Below are 27,541 nucleotides of genomic sequence, written 5' to 3'. Positions count from 1 at the left end.
GGGATTGGTGACTCACCTGGATATTGTTAAAGGGTTTTGTACATAGTGTTACTGCTGTTTTGCATTATATTGTTGTATTTTGCCAACAAAGGTACTGTTGCATCTTTTCTATCTGCCTTACCTGTTTGGCCTGTCAACCTAGGTATTGGAATTTGTAGTTTGATCTATAGCTATAGTACCCCATACCATGACAATGGTCTTCTCCATGTTTATCACTCAGTGTTTATATACAGATTATTGAGACAGAATACTGTTCAAACTATTATTTGGTGTTTTCTTTACATCATCCTTTGGCAACACACTTGAGTTATGATTTGGGATACATCACTGCTTGTAAGACTAGTGGGCGCAGATGTTCTCCACCTCAAGATTCCTCCTCTTCCACCGGCTGCTCGGTTGCTTTGAACTAGAGATGGGCGGACTCGGTTCCCCGAGATCCGAATCCATCAGAATTTAGCCTATCCGAGTACCTAGGCAAGCCTCGGTACTCTCCCGCCCATTCAGAATCGAAATCGAGGCAAAACATCATTGTGACGTATTCGTATTTCTGAGCTTGGTTCTCGCGAGATTTGAAAAGCATAAATACCAGCCTCCACAGCAATCCATCGCCATTTGACAGAGGGAGAGAGCAGGGTTAGGTCACAGGCTATATTAGCGCAGGGACAGAGCAATTAGTGTATACATAACTGTTTCTATCCTAATCTATACAATTATAATATTAATACCATTTGCAATTATTAGAGGAGGATAGAGGAGGGTTTTTTTTCTTTTTTGGGCACTCCAAGTGTTTTTGGGGTGTCTCATATTCCCCAGTGTTTTACAATAAATTTTTCTGGCTGTCAAAAAAAGTCATCTTTGTCATCTATCTAATACAATATTTTTCACTACAAGTGATTTGGGGTGTCTAATATTCCCCAGTGTTTTACATTAATTTTTCTGGATGTCAAAAAAAGTAATCTTTGTCAGCAATATCTATCTAATACAATATTTTTCACTACAAGTGATTTGGGCTCATTAAAATGGATTCAAAGCAGTCCACATATAAGCAGAATCAGCAACCAGGTTCTGTCACCAGTCCTGATGGTAATGTTCCCAGTACGTCATCTGGGAAAGGCGATGTAAAAGTACATAGTCTTTTTAAACCAGGCAAAAAAACACACACCCAACAAAAATGTACCATGTTGAAGCGAAAAAGAAGTGTAACTGAGGAAAAGTTAAGTGCCGATAAACAAAAAATTGCCAACATGCCATTCTACACATGCAGTGGCAAAGAAAGAATGAGGCCTTCGCCTTTCTCTATTACTGCCAGATCTAAAAATATTACTGAGCCTTCTTCTTGTAAGGTCCCTCGTGAGCAAGTAAGACCAAGTAATTTGCAGTCTAAAAGTAGTGCACAACTACTGTTATGCAGGAAAGCCGAGCTGAAAGAAAACAGTAAGGCATTAGAGGATAATGTATGCTCTGAATCAGAAATGACACCAATCCCTGTGGAGAGTCCATCCACCAGTGGTATGTCAAATCGTGAGCATTCTGATAATGTACCCATAAAGAAGGGCCCTTTCAGCAGTTCTGCTGATGTGTGCCTGAACAGCCCAAGTGTAGCAAGTGATACACCAAGTAAGGATGACAGTTTGGAATTAGAAGAGGATGAGGGTGAGATTTGGGTAACCAACGAGGGCGCTAATGATGAAGTTGATGATTATGATGTAGACAGATACCAATTGCCTTTCTCAATTTCTATTTATATTCTATATTATTTAACGGCTGAATAGTTTTCTATTTTACTCCTAGTGGAGAGGGGATCTGATGCAGACAGATACCAAACTGCCTTTGTCCATTTCTTTGTATATTTGAATTTCTAGTTCTACAGTCTATGCAGGCTGCTTTTTTTATATTCAACTTCAAGTGTAGGGGGGGGGGCATAGATAGCCACCAAAGTAATGTGGTCCATTTAATTTCACTTTCTAGCTCCACAGTCTGTGCAGCCTGCTTTTTTTATCTTCAAAGTATTTACAAGCCTTGCAATCTAAATTAACAAGAGGTAGTGACGTGCTAGAACTCCACCCTCTATATGCTGCAGAGGATGGGGGGGGCTGATGCAGACAGATACCAAACTGACTTTGTCCATTTCTTTTCATATTCTAATTCTACAGTCTATGCAGGCTGCTATTTTTCTATTCAAATACAAGTGGAGGTCGGGGGGGGGGTCATAGACAGCCACCAAACTACCTTGGTCCATTAACTTTTTATATTGTTCAGTCTATGCAGGCTGCTTCTTTTCTATTTTACTGCAAGTGGATGGGGGGGGCTGATGCAGACAGATACCAAACTGCCTTTGTCCATTTCTTTTCATATTCTATTTCTACAGTCTATGCAGGCTGCTTCTTTTCTATTTTACTACAAGTGGATGGGGGGGGGGCTGATGCAGACAGATACCAAACTGACTTTGTCCATTTCTTTTCATATTCTAATTCTACAGTCTATGCAGGCTGCTTCTTTTCTGTTCATATACAAGTGGAGGTCAGGGAGGTCATAGACAGCCACCAAACTTCCCTGGTCCATTGATTTTTTATATTGTTCAGTCTATGCAGGCTGCTTTTTTTCTATTCAACTACAAGTGGAGGGGGGGGGGCTATAGAGACAGAAACCAAACTGCCTTTGTCCATTTCTTTAGATATTTCTATAAGTGTAGGGTGTAATGTACACCCAAAGACGATGGCTACATTGCCAATAGGCTAAGATGGAGAGGAAGACAATCAGGTTCATGTGCAGAATTAAGGACGGCCTACCAGGGATTAAACTGTTTTATTCCTAATTTATTAGCTTTAGAATTACATTACTTATCCAAGAAACAGGTGGAGCACTAAATTTGGTTAGTTTATGCCCAAAAACATTGATTTTTCAACAAAATAGCAAAGTAAAACCAAAACCAAAACCAAAACACGACGGTAATCCAGATCCAAAAACAAAACCAAAACACGGGGGTCAGTGAGCATCTCTACTATGAACACATCATATTGGTAGTTGCAGTGTGATCATGTAACCACACTACAGCCTCATCTGGCTGTTGTCTGGGCTTGAACATTTTAGCTGAATTTATAAAGATAACAACAGTGAGATCATTGTTTAAGCAAACCTTAAAGTACTCTAAAATTGCAAAACAGACCTGTACTTAATTTGAGTTGCCTACAAAATCTTTCTTACAGAAATTTCAACACATTTGCTGATGAAGGGCCTGATTCATTAAGGATCTTAAATGAAGAGGATCCTTATTTCAGTCTCCTGGACAAAAGCATGTTACACTGCAAGGGGTGCAAATGAGTGTTCTGTTTTGCACATAAGTTAAATATTGACTGTTTTTTCATGTAACACACAAATATCAACTTTAAATTTCAGTGTACAAATAAGTAGAGATGAGCGGGCTCGGATATCTGAAATCCGAGCCCACCCGAACGTTGCCGATCCGAGCCGGATCCGAGACAGATCCAGGTATTCCCGCCAATTGCAAAACTGAAACCGAGGCTCTGAGTCATAATCCCGCTGTCGGATCTCGCTATACTCGGATCCTATAAATTCCCCGCTAGTCGCCGCCATCTTCACTCGGGCATTGATCAGGGTAGAGGGAGGGTGTGTTACAGGTCTGTGCAGCCTGCTTTTTTTATCTTCAAAGTATTTACAAGCCTTGCAATCTAAATTAACAAGAGGTAGTGACGTGCTAGAACTCCACCCTCTATATGCTGCAGAGGATGGAGGAGCATCAAAAGGCCATTCAAGCCTACACAGCCACCTACGACATAGGAAAAGGAGTGGGGATGCGCCTGAGTCAAGCGCACTGGAGAATGATTTCCATGTTGTGCAAGGTTCTGCAGCCATTTGAACTTGCCACTCGAGAAGTCAGTTCCGACACTGCCAGCTTGAGTCAGGTGATTCCACTGATCAGGCTTTTGCAGAAGCAGCTGGAAAAAGTGAGGGAGGAGCTGGTACACCATTGCGATTCCACCAAGCATGTAGCTCTTGTGGATGAAGCCCTTCGTAAGCTTTGCCATGATCCGAGGGTGGTCAGTCTTTTAAAGTCAGAGGAATACATTCTGGCCACCGTTTTTCTCGATCCTCGGTTTAAAGCGTATGTTGTGTCTCTGTTTCCGGCGGACACAAGTCTACAGCGGTGCAAAGACCTGCTGGTCAGGAGATTGTCCTCTGAAGAGGACCGTGACATGCCACCAGCTCCACCTTCATTTTCATCACTGTTTGTGCAGTTCCAGAAAAGAGGAACTGACATTTCTATTGCTACCTTCTTTCTTTCTGTATTTCCTGTCTCCTGTGGTCTGTTCTGCTAAGGGCATTGTTATTTCCAAGTTATCCAAAAGTTCTAAAAAACAAATTTAAATTTATAAAAAAAAAATTATAAAAAATTTTCCAAAGATAATTTGAAAAAAATATTACATAATTTTAAAAATCTAGCTTGTGCTGCTATTTAAAAGTCTAACTACGATCATTCACTGTTGCTGTACCCAAAAATAATAGGTACTGCTATTAAAGTACTGTCCAGTGGTACTCTCCTGTGCTGCAGATAATTTGTAAAAGCTTTGCCGAGTGTGTGTAGTTATGTATCACAGGTTTTAAGAAGAGGCACAACACTGACAACCTGTTAGAGAAACTGAGGGAAATAATCTCTCTGTGGCTCACCCCACTTAGACTCTCCTTGGGATTCGAATAACTGCCATTTCCATTACTACCCTCTTTCTTTCTCTATTTAAAAAAAAATAAATAACTGCCATTTCTAGTACTACCTTCTTTCTTTCTATATTTAAAACAAAAAAAAATGTCATTTCTATTACTACGTTAATTGTTTGTGCAGTCACAAAAAAGAGGAACTGCGCCCTTAACTGCTATGTTGGTTTTAGACGTCCATCCGGTGTCCGCCATCTGTTCCCTGGAATTCAGACCAGTTGAGGGTTTTATTATTATATTGTGGCCCCGGTATCAAATTGGGTACCGGGGCCACTCCACTACGCAGTCCAGATACTTGTTTGGTGGAATTCAGAACAATTGGGCTTTTTTTATTATATTGTGGGGACCACTCCACTACGCAGTCCAAATACTTTTTTGCTGGAATTCAGACCAGTTGAGGGTTTTTTTATTATATTGTGGGGACCACTCCACTACGCAGTCCAGATACTTTTTTGCTGGAATTCAGACCAGTTGAGGGTTTTTTTATTATATTGTGGCCCCGGTATCAAATTGGGTACCGGGGCCACTCCACTACGCAGTCCAGATACTTGTTTGGTGGAATTCAGACCAGTTGAGGTTTTTTTTATTATATTGTGGGGACCACTCCACTACGCAGTCCAGATACTTGTTTGGTGGAATTCAGACCAGTTGAGGGTTTTTTTTATTATATTGTGGCCCCGGTATCAAATTGGGTACCGGGGCCACTCCACTACGCAGTCCAGATACTTGTTTGGTGGAATTCAGACCAGTTGAGGTTTTTTTTATTATATTGTGGGGATCACTCCACTACGCAGTCCAGATACTTTTTTGGTGGAATTCAGACCAGTTGAGGGTTTTTTTATTATATTGTGGGGACCACTCCACTACGCAGTCCAGATACTTTTTTGGTGGAATTCAGACCAGTTGAGGGTTTTTTTATTATATTGTGGGGACCACTCCACTACGCAGTCCAGATACTTTTTTGGTGGAATTCAGACCAGTTCAGTGTTTTTTTTATATTGTGGGGACCACTCCACTACGCAGTCCAGATACTTTTTTGGTGGAATTGAGACCAGTTGAGGGTACCGGGACCACTCCCCTATGCAGTCCAGAAAGCTACCTTGGTGAAACGTTTTGGACTAAAAACAATATTGCGAGGTGTGAGGGTGTTCAGAATAGACTGGAAATTAGTGGAAATGATTGTTATTGAATGTCATTGAGGTTAATAATAGCGTAAGAGTGAAAATAAGCCCAAAAACTTGATTTTGGAACTTTTTATGCTTTTTTCAAAATAAATCCGAATCCAAAACCTTAAATCCGAACCAAAACCTTTCGACAGGTGTTTTGCGAAACAAATCCGAACCCAAAACATCAAGCAAATCCAAACCCAAAACACAAAACACGAGACACCAAAAGTGGCCGGTGCACATCCCTACAAATAAGCTATCAAGTATTTGTGTTACATGAAAAAACAGTCAGTATTTAACTTATGTGCAAAACAGAACACTCATTTGCACCCCTTGCAGTGTAACATGGTTTTGTCCAGGAGACTGAAATAAGGATCCTCCTCATTTAAGATCCTTAATGAATCAGCTCAAAGACCTTCAGAGAGGAATCACCTTATTCTTCCACAACAATAACCAAACTACCATAAATCACAGAAGTGAAGTTCTTTTTTCAGTGAAGAGGACACTTTACAATTGAAGCGGAGAGAGGAATTGGTTTTCAATCCAGACTGGTAAGGTAATTTGAGAATATGTGTTAAAAAGTGTGGACCAAGGAGATAAGATTATTTCTTTAGAGTGATTTCATCAGAGGTTCCCATTGACAGCTTTAGCAGGTCAAAAAAAATTTATTAATTTAAAAAAATGATATTATTCATAATACCAACATCTGCCATCCACTTCAGAGACAGAGCTCTAACAGCCAAAAACTGAAGTTATAGCTGACATTCCTACAATCTCAAATAGGAGAAATTGTAAGTGCAACCAAGCCAAAGGGGATAATTGCAATGTTAAACACTTTCCATCTACTCTACTCTTCAGCATGCAAGATCACCAGGAGGGCACTGAAGGTGCCTTAAGTGAGATATGGTAATGTAGACAGCTATGTCACCATTAGCGGACATGACCAATAATGCAAAGCACCAGTGCCAGTGATAGGGGCATAACGTGAGAACCCAAGTCTTTAAAGACTTGGGTCTCCTGCATCAAGGGAGAGCAGCACCATCTTGCTAGGAATCCAGGACAGGAGAGGGGTAGGTTCTGGGCTCCCCAGGGTACCAGAAAACAAGAGCGTGGTGACTGCCATGAGTTTAAATAAAGTAATTTAGGGGTAGATTAGTGGGTAGGAGGCCTCTAAGAGGGAGAGAGAGACCTGAAAGAGGGAACTCAGCTTTCTCTGTTACCTAGGAGACAGAGACCACAGTGGAAAAAGCAGCACCAAGGGGATGTAAGAACCTGAAATGTAAAAGAGCCCAGCATGGAAGGCATTTACCCCATATAGAGGGACAAAAGTGATGCCTATGCAGTGTGGTTGCCAATCCTTGGTTATTAGGATATTACGGTCTGGTAACTTGGGCAAATTCTACAGAGGGGCAAACACTGCCTAAACAGTGGGGAGACAGAATTCCTGGACAAGGGGATGTTATACATTATGAACCTCATTCATTAAAGCACTTAAATACTAGAGCTGCTTAGGCTCAGTTTTCCGAAAACCGAGCCCACCCGAACACACCGATGCGAGTATTGAGCTGAGCCGGCTCTGTACTTTTGCATGCCCTTGGAACTGAAAACGAGGCAAAACGTCATTATTGCATCATCGGATTCTATCAGTACCGCCCTACACGGAGATCTGGGGCCATTTCACAGACAGACACAGAAGGGGTAGCAGCATTCTTGGCAGTCTTCAGTTCAGTGTGCAAGTGTCATAGCTAAAACAAAAAAAGGAGGGAAGGCAGTGATTTTCTTATCAGTCTCCAGTGACATAGCTCTGTGCCATTGCTCCTACAAAAACAGGAAGAGTGGTTGTTTTCATACAAGTCTACAGTGACATAGTTTTGTGCCATTGCTCCTACAAAAACAGGAGCAGTGGTAGTGTTCTTATAAGTCTCCAGTGACATTGCTCTGTGCATTTGCTCATAAAGAAACAGGAGGGATGGCAGTGTTTTTGTTACCCTCCAGTCTCAGTGCCATTGGTTACACAGAAACAGGGGTGGCAGTGTTATAGTCACTCTAAAGTCTCCAGTCACATTGTTCTGTGCTATCGAAATAGATTCACATTAGTCTACAGAAGACCAGAAGCATCAAGCAGCTGCTGGCACCAGTCATGATGATAGTAATCCATCTACGTAATCTGCTAAAGCCTATGTTCAAGTGCATAGTGGTTTTAAGTCAAAAATGTAAAAAAAAAAAGTGAAAGTTTACTGTAGAAAAACATAAAATTGCCAATATGCCATTCTACCCAAAAAATTAACAACCATACCAGCATCAGCTAGCTCCCTTCTCTCAGCTAGATCCCAGCACCTGCAATCTATACTGTCATCCTCACCCGGATCCTCACCCTCACCCTCATCAGTGTGTACATCATCCTAACACAATACTATTTCGTCCTGCTGGAATCCACTATTACAGAAGTCTCTGTACTTTGATGTATTTGCCCACAATTGCTTTTCTCGCGGAATTTATAGCTCATTTTATGGCAGTACTGTCACGATTTTGGGCAATTCTTTTATACCAGACCAAATGTCAAAATGTTGTGCTGACTCATCTGCATTACCACTGGGTGTCTTGGAAAGGCTAAGTTTTTTCCTAGCAGCATTTGCCAAAGAGACTGGGGGAGGTGACATCATCGTGTCATGTATCACTTGAGCTGTCAGCTTGCTGACCAGGAGATCATTGCATCTCTTGAGATCTAGGTCAGTTGGAAAGAAAGAGAAGACATAGCTTAAGAGCTATGTCTTCTCTTTCTTTCCACCTAGGATCAAGCACAGTTGCCAAAATGTAGTGATCAGATTTCAAGATGTTGATAACTTCTGGCAAAGCGAATAAAGTACTTGATCTACAAGTCAAACATAGTTAGTGGTATTGCTTTGTTTCATCTTCTCCTTCAATTTCTCTAGCTGCTTTTTCAAAAGTCTAATTAAGGGAATCACTTGACTCAAGCAAATAGTGTCTGAACTTACTTCACAGGTGACTACTTAGAATGGTTTCAGCACTTGCATAACACGGAAAGTATTCTCCACAGCGCTGAACTAAAGTATATTCCTCTCAAATTCGATTCTTCTTTCAGCTGCTGCAATTTCCTACATGCTGTTGCAGAATGACAAAATGACCCGAAATATTTTGGGACACAGACTGCATCTCCCGCATGTCACTGAATGAGGGGGATATATGTGTAGCTGATGATGGCGGTAAGGAGGATGTTGATGAGGATGATGTTGTTTGTATAAATCCTGCACCAGTGGAAGCAGTTCTTGCCAGTGATTAGAAGAAAGCTATTGTCATGCCTGGGCATAAGACCAAAAAATCCATGTCTTATGTGTGCAATTATTTTTACCCAATTCTGACAACAGTTGCCAAGCCATTTGTAAAGTCACACCGACAACACCTTGCTCATTAATATCTTCATTATTGATAAGAGTTAGGCCTGCATCCGAGTTTCTAAGGCTAGATGACTTCGCCCCTATCCAGGATTCCTCAGAACTATTTTTGAGCGTTACTCCTGCTGCTGCGGGTGGATCTTCAACCCAGAACTAGACCAAGAAGAAGACTAGTCGCAATTTACAACAGTTAACTGTCAAACAATCCTTTGCAAGAGGAAGCAAGTATGAAAGCTGTCACCCAGTTGCAAAGCGGATCACAGACTTCATGGCGACTATGCTAGTGTTAGATCTGCGTCCAATATCCACAATTAATGCAGCTAGTTTTAGACAGCTAATTGAGGTCCTGTGTCCAGTTACCAAATTCCCTCACAGCACCATTTTACTAGTAAAGCAATTGCTCACCTTTACCAGAAGGTTCGATAAAATGTAATTATTAGGCTACAAAATGCCATTCTACCCATTGTACACATAACCACAGATATGTGGACAAGCTGAACTGGGCAAACTAAAGATGATATGACTGTGACAGTCCACTGGGTTGGTGAATCGCATTCAGTGCAAGGAACAGCAGCAGCATGTACCCGACAGTGACAGATTTTTCAGAGGCAGGCTACTCTGCGTTTCACCGGCTTCACTAAGAGGCATACCGCTGACAACCTGTTAGAAAAACTTACGGATGTCATTGCAACATGGCTTATCCTGTTTGGATTCTCTGAAGATATGTCATTTCTGATAATGCCACCAATATTTTGAGAGCATTACAGCTGGGTGAATTCCATCACATTCCCTGTTTTGTTCATACAATAAACTTGGTGATACAGAGCTTTTTGAAAAATGACAGTGACATGCAGGAGATGCAGTCTGTGGGCCAAAAAATTTCTGAACAGTTTTCAACATTCTGCAACAGTATGTGAGAAATTTCAGCAGCTGCAAGACCATATTTTGCCCTGCCACCAACTGAAGCACGAGGTGGTAACAACGTAGAATTCCACCCTTTATATGCTTCTAAGGATGAAGGAACAGCGAAAAGCCATTCACACTTACTCCACAAGCCATTACATTGGAAAAGGAGGGGGAATTTATTGTAATCCAGCGCAGTGGAGAATACTTTCCGAGTTGTGCAAGGTGCTGAAGTGATGCAAAGTAGTCTCCTGTCTAGGAAAAAACTAAGTTTTTAGAAGAGACACAGGGATGATGCAGATGAGTCAGCAGAACATTTTCCCATCTGGTCTGTTGTAAAACAATTGACCAAAAATCATGGCACCTCTGCCGCAACTCCACCTGATCCTACTATCAACATCCAAAGAATGGTGGAGGATTATTTAACAACAGCATAGAAATAGACATGTCAGACAGTGCCTTTACATACTGGGAGGAAAAAAGAAAATTTGGAGACCTATATACAAAACTCGCTTTGCATTACCTAAGCTGCCCACCCCCCAGTGTGTACTCGGAAAGAGTTTTTAACAAATCCGGGAACCTTTTCTGCAATCGGCGTAGGAGGCTACTTCATAAAAATGAGGAAAGATGATGTTCACCAAAACTACAAATTCCATGAGGAAGGCCTTTTACGGGCAAATACATCAAAGTACAGAGACTTCTGTAATAGTGGATTCCAGCGGGGATGAAATAGTGTTGTGTGAGGATGATGTACACAGTGATGAGGGTGAGGATGAGGATGACATTGTAGATTGCAGGTGCTGGGATCTGTCTGAGAGAAGAAAACTAGCTGATGCTAGAATGCGTATTAATATTTTGGGTATAATGGCATATTGGCATTTTTATGTTTTTCTACATTAAAGTTTTCCCTTCATCAGAGAGGGATTTTTTATTTTTTAAAAAGGTAAAAGTTTTTTTTTACATTTTAATTTTTTACATTTTTGTTACAGAGTCTTCTGTAATGGTGGATTCCAGCGGAGATTAATTAATACTGTGTGGGAATGATGTACACACTGATGAGGGTGAGGATGAGGCTGAAAATGATGCCAACAACATCTTGCCACTGTAGAGTCCATTGACAGCACGGTTAGCTTAGCTGCCTTAAGCCCATTGTTAGCTTGTTTTGTGGGGGCCCAAACAAGCCAAGCATTTCAGATACAAAAGTGGCACTCCTTGTCACTGAACTGCTTGCTTTGTTTAACTGTACCTGCTACCTCTCCTGTTTCTTTGTGAGTTTGTTAAAGCTTTTTAACATATAGTTGAGTGGGAGGTCCCAAGGACAATTCCATCTTGCACCACTTTTCTTTTCTACCACTGGTGTGTGGCAATGTTTCCTAGATGTACTATAAACTGCCGTGTGTTTGTGTCATTGCTCTGTCGTTTAGCATCCAGACAGATCGCTGCAGTCTTTGTCCGAAAGTGTATGAGAATAATATTGTGACCTGTGAGGTGGTCAAATTTGACTGCAAATTACTAGAAATTAGTGTTATTGAGGTTAATAATAATGTAGGAAGGAAAAAGAGCAAATTATGTGATTTTAGCATTTTTTAGCAATTTTTCTAAAAAATACAGATCCAAAACCAAAACCAAATCATGCGAGGGCAGTTTTGCCAAAAACAAAACATGTAGTTATTCCAGATCCAAGACCAAAACACAGGGGTCAGAGAACATCTCTAATAAATACAGATACGTGTGATTGGCGTAAAATCGCACTGCAAATGCCGAGAAATGAACTATACGTCAGAGTACACAGCAATGTCCAATTCATTTTCGAGGACCCTTACTATAGCATAGAATTTCAGGGGCAAAGTGGGGAGGGGAATGGGCATACACACAGTCAATTTACAGTAAGGACGTGCCAAGTTCGAGCGCACACATCAGCATCCGAATCAAGCTTTGGGCACTGAAAATTCTGTGTTTTTCATTTGTAACACTTGTAGCAGCTATAGGTCTTGTCTAAGTGCCAATTACTAATGATGACTGTCACGTATGTAAGCTTGAACATGTCTCTACAATCAGGAGCAACGGTAAAATGCATTTTATGTACTGTAGACATTCATAACATCCTAATAAATATATTTTATGGGGGGGAATGTCTTTGGAGTGTGGGAGGAAACTGGAACCCACAGAGAAAACTCACACAAACACAGGAAAAACGTACAGGACCTAATTCATCTTCAAATGCAATGTGAATTCAACTTGCACATAACTTGCACGCTCCTGGACATCCAATCTCTCTGTACCTGCAGTTCATCTCAACTGCGTAGTCTCCAACACACAAGCTTCCCAACTTATATTTGACATTCAGACTCTGCCTGCAGATCGATCACCTCTCCTGCCTGGGGTCCTCAGCATTTTCTGGCCTTTCAGTACTTGTGTTATCTGCCTTTTCAGTTGCTAGAACCCAATTGTTCCTGTATTTTTCTGTACTTAAAGAAACCACTTTGTTTGGTGTTCATAGGTATAGTATGAACTGGTCCTAATTTGAGCCTGCTGTTGCAAACCTTCTACCCTTGTTCAGAAGATGTCTAGTGTGTCGGTTCTTAAACTCAGCGTGTGACATCCTGAGACCATGTCTACTATTCCTACAGAAGTTACCCTCTTCTAGATGCTCCAGGTGGACATTCTTCAACTCTGTTCCCAAATATCACAAGTCTTTAGTTTGTTATTTGAGGTGCTTATACAAATTCCCAAACTTGCTTGAGTTCCAGCTCTGGAGAAACAAATTATTTTTCCACGGGGAACATCATTATCACATTGCATCCTCCAGAGTTTGTACCTTGTTATAAAGAGACTAATTGTGCTGCACCTGTTCCAATGCTGTTACAGTCACTGAAGGCAACAATCAATCAGGATTGGTGCAGGCCTTCCTGAAGACCCACTGCAAGGCAGGATGAATTTTGCTTCTGGGAGTCCACAGGTTGCAGTCCGCAGGGTAGCCCCCTGATGTGATAAAGGGTAGATGGACAGATGCAGCTGGATAAACAAAGGCAGGTACAGAGGTCGTAGTCAACATTCCAAGCCAGATCTAATACACTCTCAGGTACACAAAGCCAAGGACAATCCAGAAAGTGAGGTCAGTGAACAAGCCGGGTCGGATAAACACTGAAGTACTGGTGCCAAGGATAATCCGGAAAGCTGGGTCAGTAAACAAGCCGAGTCGGACATACACTGAAGAAAGCAGCACAAGGGATAATCAAGGAAGCTTAGTCAGACAAGTCAGAAGAAATTCACTAGGAGCCGAGAACCAGAAAGCATAGCGGGAGCCAGATGGAGGGGTTAGCAACCTGTTGCTCTGACACAGAGTGTGTGTGAGAGGGGATTTTAAATAGTGTAGGGAGTTTCAAACTCCTCGCTCAGGGTCACATGATCGCAGCACCAAGCAGGAAGTAAAAAAGAGAATGCTGTGATCAGGAGCATTGAGCAGGTAAGTTCCTCACAATTGACTGTGGCCTCTGACACTGAGAGTCACAAACTGGCAGGCCTCCCATGTCCCTCTTTATCTGAGGAGGACCACACACACCAAAGGGTCAATCATCTTTGCCTCTATAGCACTTCTTGGTGCAATGTCCTTTAAGGAGACCCAAATGAGCCCCAGGATATCCAAAGCGTTCTCTGGACTCAGAAAATAAATTTAGCTTAGCATATTTTCTAAACCGCTTTTAAGACAGCTACTCTCCAGCCTTCTCAAGAGAGGGCCCTGTCCTTCTAGCCTGCTCCAGAGAGGGTCTTTCTCTCCAGTGTGCTGCAGAGAGGGTGCCCTCCAGCCTGTTCTAGAGAGGAACATGTTCCTCCAGACTGTCCCTCCAGTAGTGGTATTCAGCCAGAGGTGCCTCATGGTGCTGTTATGTCAAAGCTGCCTCATAGTGCTGTTCAGTCAGAGTTGCCTCATAGAGCTGTTCGCTCAGAGATACTTCATAGTGCTGTCAATTCGGCGTTGTGTACCCAGTCCGGGCCTTCTACCAATTGTGCCCATCATCGGTCTTCTGACTCATGTGCTCAACACGAACAGTTCCAGTCTGGATCACCTTCCGAGGGGTGTTTAAGTGGAATCCCCTTTTGTTAGGAATCTTTAATACATATAACATGTTGAATAAAGTTTTTCATGCTTGTTGCAGAAGATATATTGATATTATTTGTCCTCCATTTCTGTTTTACTCCCATTTTATTGCCCTTTTAAGATTAGCTTAATTTGCTTACCTGCAACCCCCCTTTCCTAGCTGTGTTGTCATGCACTCAAACTTTACCTCCCTTATAGCTGTTAATCCTTGCATGGGGATGTGTGCTGGAAGCTAGGTAGTTGGTGGTAGTTAGGCTCCATTATCTACTATTGAGTTGTCACACTACCGGGACAACAATGAAGTACTTGGCTTAGATTTACGCTAAAACTATGCGGTTTTCATTGTTGCTAATATTCTAATACCATTCATGTTATTCACATGTTACACTAGGCTGTTTCATTTTTGTCTGTCTGTGACTCTCTCTCCAGGCCTAGTGTCCAGTCCTCCACAAATTAAGTATGGCAGCTTATCCCTACACAAGACAGGGCAAGGGAGAGATGGATAACTTGTGTGCCTATCATTATTTGTTATATCTCCTAGCCGACTATGCCAGGACTTTTTATAAAGGACTACAATTCTCACCATGGTCATGCTTCACACTACATAATCCACCCATTTATGATATCCTCTTCCCCCAATATTTCTACATTAACTATACCTACACTTACCATTCATTAACTAGGTGTTCCCAACACACTAGGGACTTAACCACATACTTACTAATTAAATCCATTGCACTGCTTCTCTTAGGCTTCAGAACCAGGAAACCCCCACACAGTTGCCATGACTGGTGCCTTGTGCCTCACATAATATGAACTAAAGAACTTTTATACCTCTTCTAATGTTCCCCATGACACTGGGAAGTGGACAATTCCCTGTTGCATAGGGGATAAATTTACCCTGTGATAGTAAGTGTGTCTTTATGTAATTCTGATATACTCAGTCACCCTATATGTTAATGTCATATCACTGTCATATCCCTGTTAAAATTTTGTAATATACAGTATATGCAAACCAAACCTCCACAACAAATGGATTAAGGGCTATTGTCCTTCCCGTGGGCTATACCAGACACCTGAGCACCAACCAAGCAGGAGGAAAACCCACATGGTACTGTCATCCCTCAACTCTCAGCTCCAACCTGTGGTGAAACAAAGTAATAATATCATCTCAACCAGTCTGCACCTAGTTTCTCAAAAACTGTGGACTATAAAAGCATATACTTTTTCTAGCCCTCTGGTTCCCCATATTTGGCAGTCATATTTAAACTTGAATATATTCTATTTGTAAGTAGTTAAAATGTCTGCCAGCATGGTTTTCTTATCTTGCAAACTAGTCCATTGTCTCAGCTTAGGCAAAAGGATTATTGTCCACCAGTCCTGTATGAATGTACATCACAACAGGCGGGGTCTCTTGTCTTTGTTTAGCTGTGTGTCTGTGTGTGCTAGTATAGGGACAAGGTCAACAGTTAGATGTCTACATTACATATTTAAATGTAATTTCTCTGGATTGTAACCTTACTTGCTTAAACAACTTCTGCTGTATAGTCACAGAACAATATATGTCCCTAATTGTATCAAAAGCAAATCATCTGCTATCTGTGAAAAGGTAAACACAGAAAATAATACTCAATCAGGCAAGTCCTGAAACTCCCAGGAAGGTCATTTCTGCCTTTAAATACCAACTCCAGAGAAAAGCAAATTGGCATCACTACCCAGTGATAGCTGAAGTCAGGCTGGCGTTGAGGCCTCAGCCTCTGCCCATACAGGAAAGGGACTATCGGTCCCTGGAGTATTGCCTTTACCCTGATCTAACTCTCCAGGTCTTGGGGAGCTGTGTGTCCTCCAAAAGTGGAGTGACAGTGACTCAGGACCACTGCCTTGCTGGAAGCCTCTAAGGAGAGAGGGGGAGAAGCTTGAATGGATAGACAGAAGTCCCTGAGAGTGGCTAGGATACCAGTGAGGTGCTTTCATTATACCCTGTATGTTGTCTGTACCAGACCTGTAGTGTTATTTGTTGCAGGTTATTATTTAAATATGGTTTCTTGCTGTTTGGTTCTACCATTTTGTTAAATAAAGTTATTTATGTTATTCTGGATATTTGCCTGTGTGATTTTGAACCTTGGAGAGGTACCGGGTAGGTGAGCTGTGCAGTACAGAGGGTTACATTAAACTCAAAATCATCACACAACCCCTAAAACTCTCAGGCCTATGACATTCTGGATGATCCTGAGGTAACATTGCAAGCCAAGCCAAGCAGCCGGGACCAAAAAGACACAAGAATCAGGACTACAGCTTGGCTGGAATGTTCAAGTCTATAGAACTTACAGCTAGGAAGGGAAACTTCATTACTAAAGCTTGGCCAGACATTGTTAACCATTACCCATAGAATTTTAAAACTTTTTCAGGACAACGAAAACTCCCAGCACACTGAAGTACCATCCTTGCAGTTGTCCCAGCAACTGCATTAGGACTAAAACTATAACTTGGGCTGGGAACATTACAACTTGGTCCGATTAAGTAATTTCTATTATTTATACAGTTATTGTCATATTGTCTCTGGTATTCTGTGTGGGTTCTTTTGAGTATGGTGAATGTGTAGATGATTATTTAAAGTTATTTTTTCTGTAATATTAGCTATTGTTTACAATTTTGTGATACCTTCTGTAATAAAGATATAATTTCTTCACTTTCTCTTTGCCTGTGTGATCCAAAGAACCCTTAGGTACCAGTGTTATCTAGTGAGCCCAGGTTCTAACACTACTCTTTCGATGACTCCAATATCTTGTGCAGAATACAACAATGTCTCTAAATAACATTTCCTTATGCCTCCCCATTCCCTAACATCTCCTGCCATTAGTTGCTACTAATCTGTTTTATTATTGGGGCAGTGGTGAGCCACAGAAAAATCTGAAAAGAGCCTTGCACCATAATTTTAATCAATGTTCATTAAACACAAAAGGTCTTAACAGTCCCCAAAAGAGCCCTACCCTATTTCTCACTTCAAAACAATTAAAAGGTTATATCATATTTCTCCATTAGACAAACTTTACAAGCATTCACCACCCAGAACTAAAGTCCAAGCATTTTCCTAACACCTACCATGCATGAAAAAGAGGGCGAGGTTGCTATCTTGTTTTCTAGCTATCCCGCCTTTTACATAATTCTTGCAGGTGGACTAAATTACATCAGGTACACCCTATTTTATATATATATATATATATATATATATATATATATATATATATATATATATATATATGCATCCAACAAAAAACAATAAAAAAATTCCCATGCAATTAATGAGTTAATATTTAAGCACAGATGCAGCAGAGTAGTCTTGGCAGGGTACTTCAACACTTCTATTGCTTTGCCACCTGAATTGAAATCTCTGAAACAAGTGGCTTCTAAGAATTCCAAAGCTATCTCCCTCCTTCTCTCTTATTTAATGTATGGAGGGTTAGAGAATCATTGGCCAGAGATTACACCTTTTAGTCTCCCTTACATGATGTTCACACCAGGCTAGACGTGATCTTTCAGAGCACAGAACCCACCCAGAGTATTGTAGATTACTCTATATCCTCTAGTACATTGTCGGATCACAGCCTGGTAGCAGTGGATATTATTGGTTCCGAGTCAGGACAACAGTCTCAATCCAACCTTGGCACCTTAACTTAATTTTTCTCAAGCCTCAATAAAAACACAAGCAGAAACAGAGTTACATTATTTTAGCACCAATGTTATTCCAACAATTCCTACCATGTTTTATGGGATGCCCATAGAGCAGTGATCCGTAGCAACCTGATCAAAAACTCAGCTTATGTTAAAAAGCTCAGAGCAGAAAAAAATCTTGCACATTTCTGAACAAATACAACACCGTGATATAAAATATTAAACACGGTGCTCTAAAAAGGATCACTCCAAACTAATTGTGGCAACAGGTAAATTAAAGTTAACAGTCAAAACTTAAAATGCCTTAAACTAGTTAGTAATCTTAAGGAAAGGCGACAAGACAGACCGATTATTAACCTCCAGACTGTGAACCAAAGTATTACTAAATAAGATCTTATATATTTAAAATTCTAATTTTATGAAAAACTGCAACTTGACTCAACATTCACATGCAGCCCCTCCAGCTTCTTGTCGCAGTGTAACTTCCCCGACTGTCGTCGGAACTGTTGAAAGATATGTGCAGATATTGCAAATAAAATATATAGCCCACACTATTAAAAATATGACAGCTAATAAACCTCCAGGCCTAAATGGCTTCACAGCCACATTACAAAACTTTCCAAAATATTATTGTCCCCATTTGACAGCCTTGTTCAACAGCGTTCTGGAGGACAAACCTTTCTTGAAACATGCTCTTGAAACCAGGATTATAGATATCCCAAAAGTGCTCATTATAGGCCTTTATCACTTTGAACACATCATACTATATGCTAAAATCCCATGTCTCTTACATTCTCTGAACGCAGAGAATGAATTTGACAGGATCAATTATTCATGCTTGAAACCCTTCACCAATTTGGATTTGGGACAATTGCAAGCTTACAAGCCCTATATTCCATATTATCAGCTAGAAATTCAGTGAATGGTATCTCATCATAACCTTTTAAAATAATTAATTGCACAGGACAGGGGTGTCAACTTCCACCCCTGATTTTTTCAATTATTTTTGTGTCTCTGGCGACTGCAATCCTACACTTAAATTAAAGAAATTTTGGTATATAAAAATAGTAATAAAATGGTGCAAATCGCTCAAGAATTCCACGATTATTACAAAGCTTTATACAATTTCCCTGAGACTTCGTCCTCTGTCGAATCTCTTGATACAGAAATTACATCTTTTTTTGTCATCTCTCTCACTGCCACATCTCTCAGACACTGACATCACTTTTTTGAACGCGGATATCACCCAAATAGAAACAATTTCAGCGATATAATCGATGAAACCATCATTGGCTCCAGGCCCCGATGGACTCTCATCACAATATTATAAAAAATTTGCCAAAGACCTTGCCCAACACGTGACAGATTTTTTAACAATATCTTAATGGGTGCACCCTTTAATGAGGCGATGACCTTGGCCACTATCGTTGTCATACCAAAACCAGATAAAGATCCTACCTCCTGCTCCAATTATAGACCTATATCCCTACTAAACGTGGACCTCAAAATCTTTGCCAAAATTTTAGCTAACCGCTTGAACACTCTCCTACCCTCCCTGATCTATCCAGATCAGGTCGGGTTTATACCAGGCCATCAAGCTATAGACAACACCAGACAGGCTATTGACCTCATACATTCTATTCACTCTGGTAAATTAGCGTCATTGATCATTGCACTCGATGCCGAAAAAGCGTTTGATCGCATCTCTTGGACCTTTATGTCTAGGGTTTTGGGGTCAATGGGTTTCTCTGGTAAGTTTTTAGATGGCCTGTCTTCCCCATTTTCAATTTCTAATGGGACACGGCAGGGATGCCCACTTTCCTCTTTAATCTTAAACTGAACCTTACACTACCTATTTCATACATAGCCAGTCTGAGTGTTGGAGGCCATCTTGGTCCAATTACACAAATGGTTTGTGGCATTTATGTGGAGGAATAAAATAAAAAGAACAAGGTTGCCAAATTTAAGCCTACCAATGACGAATGGAGGTCAGGGCTTCCCAGACATCAAACTGTACTATTTGATCTCTAATCATAGCCAGGCAGTGGCATGGTTCACCACTAAACACTTTTTGAAGTGGTCAGACCTGAAAACCTATGTACTGATCTAAACACGATTGCACTGATAACTGTCATGACTTGCTTTAAAATGAAAATCAAAGGTTTAAAAAATGTACATTTACCACATGGTCCTTGGTTAGTTTGTGTAAAATCATCCAGAAAGTCTGCTAACTTAGTGAATTTCATATGTAGGTCTGAATTTTTCCTTATTAGCTTTCTGCAAAACAAAAAAATCAAATTATTAAACGTTTATGCACTTAGATTTCAGTTGAAATACTATGGTTAAATTCATGTTTATACCAATGTTTCCGTCTTGCAGTTAGCTATTTTACAGTGGGACAATTGCTTGCTCCTACTTTTTCATGGATTTTCTAATTGCAGAGAAGTTAACTATTTATTGCACAATTGAAAAAGAGGAAAAATAGTCCACAGCAGATCATTGTTTTCATATCAAGTTGGAAATAAATGTTACTCTGTAAATACATCACCAGCCAATGCTTTCATTTCAGTTCATACAAAAAATATGAGGGTTATAGACTACAGTTATCATTAAAAAAATAACTTTTGTGCCTGAATTAGTTATTAATATAACATGAAAGTTTATGCTAGGTTAAATTATAGTAGGTTTTGGTATTTTAAATGCAATTTTTTTTTAGAGACAAAAAAATACAGAGACAAAACAATTCTACAATGAGACAGATAGTGAATGGTGCTTGGTTGTTTTTGCAACTTTGCATGTGTTTTGGTTTTAGTTTTGGATCTAGACTTCATTACAAATTATGAAAACTAGGTAAAATGTTGAGCTGTTTTGGTTCCTACATTAGTATTTATGATTAGCATTAATTTACAGTCTATGTTCTAATGACCACCTCCCAACTGTCAATATTTTCTAGCTGGCTGGCTAAAAATAGTGACAGAGCAGTGGCACAAACACATGACTGTTTTAAAAAAAGATACAATCCCTATGAAACGTAGTGTAAGACAGGATGGCAGTTTCATAAAGTAAAGGACACCTGTAAAGCATTAGGGCAGCACAGTAACTTAGTAGTTAGCACTTCTGCCTCACAGCACTGGGGTCATGAGTTGAATTTTGAATCATGGCTTTATCTGTGAGGAGTTTGTATGTTCTCCACGTGTTAGCGTGGGCTTTCTCCCACAATCCAAAAACATACTAGTATGTTAATTGTCTGCTATCAAATTGACCCTAGTCTGTGTGTGTGCTAGGGAATTTAGACTGCAAGCTCTATTGGGGCAGGGACTGATGTGAGAGAGTTCCCTGTACAGTGCTGCGGAATTAGTTGTGCTAAATAAATAGATGTGGATGAAAGCATATGGGCTGATATGGTTATTTTAGAAATGAAGATATCCCAAGGTGGGCCAATGCACAAATTAAATGGTTTGAGAAAATCATTATATTTTATTCTCAATGTTGTACAGTATATATGACATGGTGAGAGATAGCAGCAGCAACAATAAGAAAATAACAGAGACCAATGTGGGCCTCACCCAGAACTGAAAAGGTTTGGAAAAGAGAATGGACATATTTGATATTCTCAACATTAGACAGCAGGTATGACATACATTAGACAGCAGGTATGACATTTTGGAGATGGACAGCAGCAGCAATAATTAAAGCTCATTAGAGTTGACACATTGGAGAGGGATAGCAGCAGCATAAATAATCATTTTAAAAAAGAAGATAAACCCAGGTAGCTGCTGATATGCTCTACATGTGGTCGCTGAATGCCGAAAATACCAAGAAATTTTACGGGCCACAGAGATCACCTCCTGCACAAACGTCTCATTTTTGAAGAGATTCTAAACGCAGCATGGCATCATTTGAAATTCACTCAGTTGTAATGCACAAGCAATGCATGCTCTATTATCTGCAATGAGGAATCTTGAGGAAATTCTTAGCAGGACGAGCCTTTTTGCTCTGACATTCCTGAGTATTTCCAACAGACTGACACCTGTGTGCTTCTTTGTGAGTAATACAGAAAGCAGCTTGCCTGTGTTTGACTCTGAACAGCACTCCCCCAATAAATAAAAGACATTTCTTAATATTAAAATCCAAGTGTTTGCCTGTGAAGTAAATTGTGTGAGGGGCAGTGTGGCTGGATCACCTATAAATAACTTATTGTAATAATATATTTAAAATTATTAGCACAGTATGCACATTTATATTGTTACAAATGTACTGATTCTTAATACTATGTATTAGAAATGTACTTATTTTATTATATTGTGTTATATTCCTGTGTAGGAAATGCATTCATTTCTGAAGTATATGTCTGATGCAATGAGCATTTGTTTGAGGAGTCTATTGTGTAACTTGAAGAGAAAGTAATTCTTAAGGCTAATTAAGTCTATTCAATGTGAGTGATCAACATTTGAATACACAACAGGGAGTCATTACCTGTATCCTGCCTGGAAGGGAAAAGAACATGTCTGAACATTGTAAACAGCACATGATGTAGGATATCACAGACAAGAGTAAATTTTGTTAAGTATAAATAGCATTTAAATCCATATTTGGCGAAACATATTGAATCCTGATACTATAAATAATTTAGACTTCTTGGGGCGACCAAACAGTTCAGGGGGCTGGCTTTCCCCCTTGTGAGGCTTTGTCCAAAACTATATGAAACAGCACTGGTTTGTACTAAAATGTATCATTATTGTTTATACCATCTGTACCTTTCTGGATGTCACTAGTACCTTCAGCTAGTGACTGTGACCTGTCCTTGCTAGGACTACTTGAGCTAATAAAACATAATTTTGCTTCAAGAACCTGCTTTGACTACTACTTACCCTGCTGTATATTCCTGTGACCTACAGATTAGACGCAAATCTAATATGTTCTCCGGTTGTTCTGAGGATGACCGCATCTGTACTAGTAAGCAGCCAAAAGACAGAGTGAAGTGTTTGACTGTGAGCAGCATAGCTCCCCCTCAAAAAAATATTTCTTGATTTTAAAATCCATGTGTTAGTGGAAGTAATTCAGTACTGACAAGCAAAGACATTACAGCTGCCATTTCATACACTGCAATATTGTTCACATTATAGGTCTGAATCAATCCTAAGAACTTTAAAACCACACAACATAACCTTGTGTCAGGTCCCCAAACCACAGGCTTGTTTGCGATCTCACCCCCTATTGTGCACATGATGTATTGCAGCTACAGCTAAACTTGCTGAATGCTGTCATTCTGTTGACTCTGTTGCAGCAGTAAAAAATTAATACAGCAGATTTGAGCTCTAGATGGTCTACTAACATCTACCTCTGCACGTAATGACCACTTAAATTAGACTAGTACCCCATTCCCTTCCAGGGCATTTCCTAATCCCTACAAACAGGTGTTTTCAATATTCTTTTTTATCTGCATATTCCAATCTCAAAGGCTCACCAAATACAGTGCTCATAAAAGTACATATAAAAAGGAGTTACTTCAGAGATTATTAATCAATTCACTAGGCAAGAAAAGGCACCCTCGCAACAGGACGATCCTTCACCACTGCAGTTGTCTATGGAACATGAAGAAACTTCTTTCCCAATTCCATCCACCTAAGAGGACATTTTTGCACTGACAAACTTCCTCTCTTGAATACAAGCTTGAGAAAGCAGTCTCCTGCATCAAGGACATTTTATCCTTAGCTGCTTGTACTGCAAAGCTATAATCTTAATAGGAGTCTGTTTCTTGCTGGAATTTGTAAAAAAACAGAGATGTGGATTATTTAAATAATAAATGAGAAGAACTAAAGACCTAAAATGAGTACCTGAAAAAACATGAGCGGTGCAACAACATACGCATCCAGAACCTTGCAGAATCCACCACCCAGGATAATATAGAAACATTTCTCCAAGAACGGTTTTCAACCTTGACTCCAGACCTCAGTCTATAATTTAACTGCAGGTGCACAATTGTGCAGCTCCAGTGGCAGTTGCGCGACCTGAGGAGGAGACAGGCTGAGCTCCTTGCAGATTTTCGGGCTGATATTAGTAGGTGTAAATTGCCTATTAATCTCAATTGAATATTTGTAAATAAATATATTACTGTTATATCTGGCTCATTACTAGGTATTATGGCTTGTGATAACCTTCATTGGACAAAGTACAAGATCTGCTATGTAATAGTGATGTTTTCTGAGTCAGTATGTGATTAAAATAAACCACCAAGGCAAAATCCATAGGTAAGTGGTGTAGAGGTGTGTTTATTTGGCCAATGATGGTCAATATGTATTGTTTATATTTCACAGTGCAACCTAACATTATCTGGATTATCTATATATATGTGTTCAGCATAACATGACTTAAACTCTCTTTGCAGAGAGTTTAAGTTAATGTACCACTTCTGAACTTTGGTGAGCTATGAAAATGTGTGAACAAAGTACAACCAGAGAGCGAAGATATGTTTTATCAATGTACTAAGAGTACAATTATAAAAAATAAATTCAGGTTCAAGACCACCATCCGCATTATCCCACACCCCAAGTTCAATCCCCCACCCAAGGTTTTGTTTGAAAATCACAGGTACCAAAAATTGTTAAAAAAAAAAAAATACATAAAAAAAAATAAGAAAAAATATAAATGCTTAACAAGCTTTAAATTTATTAAGTTTTAGTTAACATTAATTTATATTATACCGTTTGAAAGAAAAAATTGTTTATTTTAAAAAAATAAGTGTGTATGTTTGATTTATGTAAAGAACACCTGGGAATTATTTTTAAACCGGCAATACAGTAAACAATAAAAAAAAAAAAAAAAATGTAAAAAGAAACCGTTGTGCTCTCACCAACAAACAACTTAATTAACCTTAGTGCTGCCAGCCTAGGCTGGTACTAGCGTAGGGTCACCCCGATTTTACTATTATCAGCACTGTGCTTTTCCAATTGGGCCCGGTGGCACTATAGCAGGGAAACCTGCAGAGTGGGGTCCCCCTGTCATAATGCCAAACCAGTCTTTGGCGGATTCCCTAGGGAGATTGGGTCCACAGAAGAAATGTGGATCTCGCCCTAGATATACCCAGCCATGTGTCGATAGCACTAGGGCTCTTCCCACACCCTTGGTTGGGGTAATTGTAATTTAATTAAAGTAAAAATGCATTTTGTTCCTGGTGCCCTACAGGTCTCAGCATGGACAGATTGCCATTAAGAGTCTGGGCATTCTGATGCTTGTAGTACTACAAGCACCAGCATACCCATGACTGCCAGGGCATGCTGGGACCTGCAGTGCACCAAAGAATGTAAAGTGCAAACATGTAAATAAAAGGCAGACACAAATGTAAAAAAACTTTAATAAAGAGGGTAGATGAGGGTTATGTAGGGTTGTTTTTATCTCAAATAACTCACCTACATCAAGGGTCTTCATCTGTAATACATCCAAAAATACTACCCAAAAATACTTCCACCCCACCAAATGTCCTTACCAATATATAGCACCAAGAGATAAGTAATATCCACTCCACAAGTTGACCTGGGAATACAGGACTTAATCTCTCACTTCCAACCTGAAATCTCCCTACCATATACCTGCGTTCTATCATCTAACATGCACTCACCTCCGACCTCAGCACCTCCACAGAAAATTCAGTCCCACTTATTATGTGCCACTGTCTACACTATCATTGAGCACTAAGCAGCACTGTACATAGAACTCACTCACATCAGTCTCTGCCCCATTGGGGCTTACAGTCTAAATTCCCTAACATACACACATACAGACAGATACACAGACTAGGGTCAATTAGTTAGCAGCCAATTAAACTACCAGTATGTCTTTGGAGTGTGGAAGGAAACCGGATCACCCAGAGGAAACTTACGCAAACACTGGGAGAACATACAAACTCCTCACAGATAAGGCCATGGTCGGGAATTATAATCTAATCCCTGATTTCCCATTCCCTATTACCCCGCTTTCCCTTTCTCCTTAATCCTGTTTTCCCCGTTGTCTCTCTCTTGAGTCAGGGGGATCTCACTTTGGCACTTCAACCAGTACACGCCACCTGCATTCATGTCAGTAAAAATTGTTACCTTCAATGTTAAAGGTCTGAATCCACCAAAAAAAAAAACTTACACCAAATGTTATACAGACTACAAGGAGACATTCATACAAGAGACATACTTCAAAGGCTCTACCCACCCCTCATCTAAACGCTTCACCATAGCATTCTACTCTTCTAGCCAATACAAACATAACAGTGTCGCCATATTTATATAAAACTTCCTATCATTTGAGCTACTTTCTTTCTCTAAAGTTTTAGATGGTAGATATTTCATTCTAACGGACAAATTAGGCCCTGTTTAGGTGACTATGCCTAATTTTTATGTGCCCAACACTAGACAACAAAACTTTTTCAAATCCTTCTTTTCCACCCTGCTTAAAGTGTGCAGATGTTTTTGCCAGGTGGAGAATTTAGCATGGTGCTAGATGCAATACTGAACAGATCCCATAAAACAACTAATTTTCACAAGCTAATAGCAAAGAACTGAGACTTTACGATGCCTGGCATGCGGTCAACCTTACTTCATGTGATTACACCTTCTATTCCTGCCCACACAATGCCTTCTCGAGGATAGATATGATGTTGGGTTGTAACCTCACCTCTTAATACCTACTGAACTCTACAATGCAAACCAACCAGTGGACTGATCACTCTATTGTGACATATTTGTTTAATCTTCTCAAAGCCCCAGTTGGCAGAACCTCTTAATTAAATGCTTCTGAAAATCGTCCAACTCCAAACAAAGCTAGTGGAAGGCATTACTATTTCCCAATAATATTCAGTAAAGCTCCTGCTCTCCATTAATCTGGGAAGTACTTAAAACCATTATAAGACCATCATCATCAGCTATCCCTCCCACTGCAACAAGGAACAAAGAAACAGGATGCTTGCAACTCTTAGAGAACACACACAAACAATTTCCCTCCCAAATGAATTATCACAAACTTTTATTATCCAGAAGGGAGCTCAATAATGTCCTCACTGAGAAGATGGAGAGATCCCTTCACTGGCTTAACCAGTACTTCTATGAAAGGGCTAGCTGACTCTTAGCAAACAAGCTCAAGACTTGAATGGTCTAACAAGCAATTCAGTAAATAAAAGACCCAACTGGTACTATCCAATATGACCTAGCTAAAATGAATAAAATATTCAAAAACTATGAAGCATTATTAAACATTCACAAAAAAAAACACAGTGAAAGAGGGAACTGTCAGTCATTTGACACTATCTTTCCTCTAGGGGGAAACCCAGAATTGACAATTTCTTCACTGATGAAGAAATCAATTCTACCTTGTAGGATGCAGCAAAGTCTTTTACTTGAGCTTCATCCCCAGGTTCCTGTTTTCCAAATTGGTTACAGGGAAACCCAAGGATGCGTAAACCTCTCTCAGCATATTTGGCGTGAAGGTTGACAAGCTGAGTGTAGTTTACAGGTGTTTTTCCTCAAGAAATTGAGGAAGCAATTAAGGCTCACAAACAATATAAGGCTAGAGAT

At 40.0% G+C, this 27,541-nt stretch overlaps 1 protein-coding gene across 1 annotated transcript in view; it reads right to left on the bottom strand.

Moving 5' to 3' along the window:
• The window catches only part of CARMIL2 (capping protein regulator and myosin 1 linker 2), a 1,059,949-nt gene that overhangs the window by 902,963 nt on the left and 129,445 nt on the right, over positions 1–27,541 (bottom strand). Inside the window, exon 6 of the mRNA XM_075188807.1 lies at positions 20,167–20,261. Within this exon, the coding sequence (XP_075044908.1) occupies positions 20,167–20,261 (95 nt within the window). The remainder of the gene's footprint in view (positions 1–20,166; positions 20,262–27,541) is intronic.

Source organism: Mixophyes fleayi, chromosome 10, assembly GCF_038048845.1.
Source record: "Mixophyes fleayi isolate aMixFle1 chromosome 10, aMixFle1.hap1, whole genome shotgun sequence".
In the NCBI taxonomy this organism is placed as follows: Eukaryota; Metazoa; Chordata; class Amphibia; order Anura; family Limnodynastidae; genus Mixophyes; species Mixophyes fleayi.
Note: the sequence above shows the minus strand (reverse complement) of the source record. Positions and strands in the feature narration are given on the sequence as shown.